Below are 1583 nucleotides of genomic sequence, written 5' to 3' on the forward strand. Positions count from 1 at the left end.
TTGGGTAGGGTTGCTGACTTCTCTGGGTGAAGGAGACACACCCTGAGCAGCATACAACACTGACATAAGTCGATATAGGTAGCCTACACAACACAAGGAAACAGAAAATTAAGAAAAAATACACCGAAGAAAGGAAAGTATAAGAAAATACGATAATTAGGAAATTATGAAACGGGAAGAAGCAAAAGCAGGAATGACGACGAATCAGATTTATGGAAGAAAGAGAAAAGCACCAGCCGAAGGAGTAGAAGGGAGACGGAAGAAGCAGCGTGAGTGTGTTTGGCGATGGTGTCTGTTGTTGTGTGTGTGTGCCAGGCGGTGGTGGTTGTTGTGTGCGCGTGTGCCTGGCGGTAGTGTCTGTTGTTGTGTGTGTGTGCCTGGCGGTGGTGTTTATGTTGTGTGTGCCTGGCGGTGCCTGTTGTTGTTGTGTGTGTGCCCGGCGGTACCATACAGGTGTGTGTGTGCCTGGCGGGGGTGTCTGTTGTTGTGTGTGTGTGCCTGGCGGGGGTGTCTGTTGTTGTGTGTGTGTGTGTGAGTGCCTGGCGGTGGTGTTTGTTGTTGTGTGTGTGTGTGCCCGGCGGTGGTGTTGTTGTTGTTGTGTGTGCCTGGCGGTGGTGTTTGTTGCTGTGTGTTGTTGTGTGTGTGTGTGTGCCTGGCGGTGGTGTTTACAGCTGTGTGTGCCTGGCGGTGGTGTCCGCGTTGTGTGTGTGTGTGCCTAGCGGTGGTGTTTGTTGGTGTGTGTGTGTGTGCCTGGCGGTGGTGTCTGTTGTTGTGTGTGTGTGTGTGCCTGGCGGTGGTGTCTGTTGTTGTGTGTGTGTGTGTGAGTGCCTGGCGGTGGTGTTTGTTGTTGTGTGTGTGTGTGTCTTAATCGGTTGTGGAATTACGTTATGACGAGTTGTTGCTTTTTGTTTTCAGTAACGGAGGTAGCGTTGAAAGGGAAAAGGACAAAAAAGTATTGAGGAAAACTCACCGTCCTGGATCCTAGAAGCCAGAGCGTCGGCGGAGAAGCCAGCGAAGACGACGGAGTGGACAGCCCCGATTCTGGCGCAGGCGAGCATGGCGGTGACGGCGAGGGGCGACACAGGTAGGTACAGGGCCACTCTGTCCCCGCGCCCCACGCCGCTAGCCCGAAGGACGTTGGCCAGGCGACACACCTCATCCTGAAGCTGCCTGTTGAAGGATCGAGAAGCTAAAGGAGATGAGCACTGAGGCCATGCGCAGCTGTACTACTCAACTTTACCTTTACCTACAGTGGATTGAAAACAGAGTAAAAACAACGCCAAAGACAAAACAAATAGAAAATGAATCACCACAATTATTACACGTGAATACCAGTAGAACGATAAAGGGACAGCACAATGATATACGTAGTTGAAAATAAGGTCCACAAACAAGACAGCAACACGACAACACTTAAAATATTGAAAAAGGAGAGAGATGTGGAGAACAATGTGTAGAAAGACGAATAGGAGATAGATAGATACGTAGATAGATAAACAGATAGATGAATAGACAGATAGATGCACCCTTACGTATATCTATGCTTAATAAGTAGTGGTAGTATGTTTGTTTTTCTCACTCAT

At 49.1% G+C, this 1583-nt stretch overlaps 1 protein-coding gene across 1 annotated transcript in view; it reads right to left on the bottom strand.

The window, feature by feature from the left end:
- Positions 1–894: 894 nt before the first annotated feature.
- LOC126989167 (acetyl-coenzyme A synthetase 2-like, mitochondrial) overlaps positions 895–1583 on the bottom strand; it is a 1965-nt gene continuing 1276 nt past the window's right edge. Inside the window, exon 3 of the mRNA XM_050847721.1 lies at positions 895–1170. Coding sequence (XP_050703678.1) covers positions 912–1170 — 259 coding nt within the window. The 3' untranslated portion in view covers positions 895–911. The remainder of the gene's footprint in view (positions 1171–1583) is intronic.

The sequence above is a fragment of the Eriocheir sinensis genome, unplaced genomic scaffold (genome assembly GCF_024679095.1).
Source record: "Eriocheir sinensis breed Jianghai 21 unplaced genomic scaffold, ASM2467909v1 Scaffold1084, whole genome shotgun sequence".
Taxonomy (NCBI): domain Eukaryota; kingdom Metazoa; phylum Arthropoda; class Malacostraca; order Decapoda; family Varunidae; genus Eriocheir; species Eriocheir sinensis.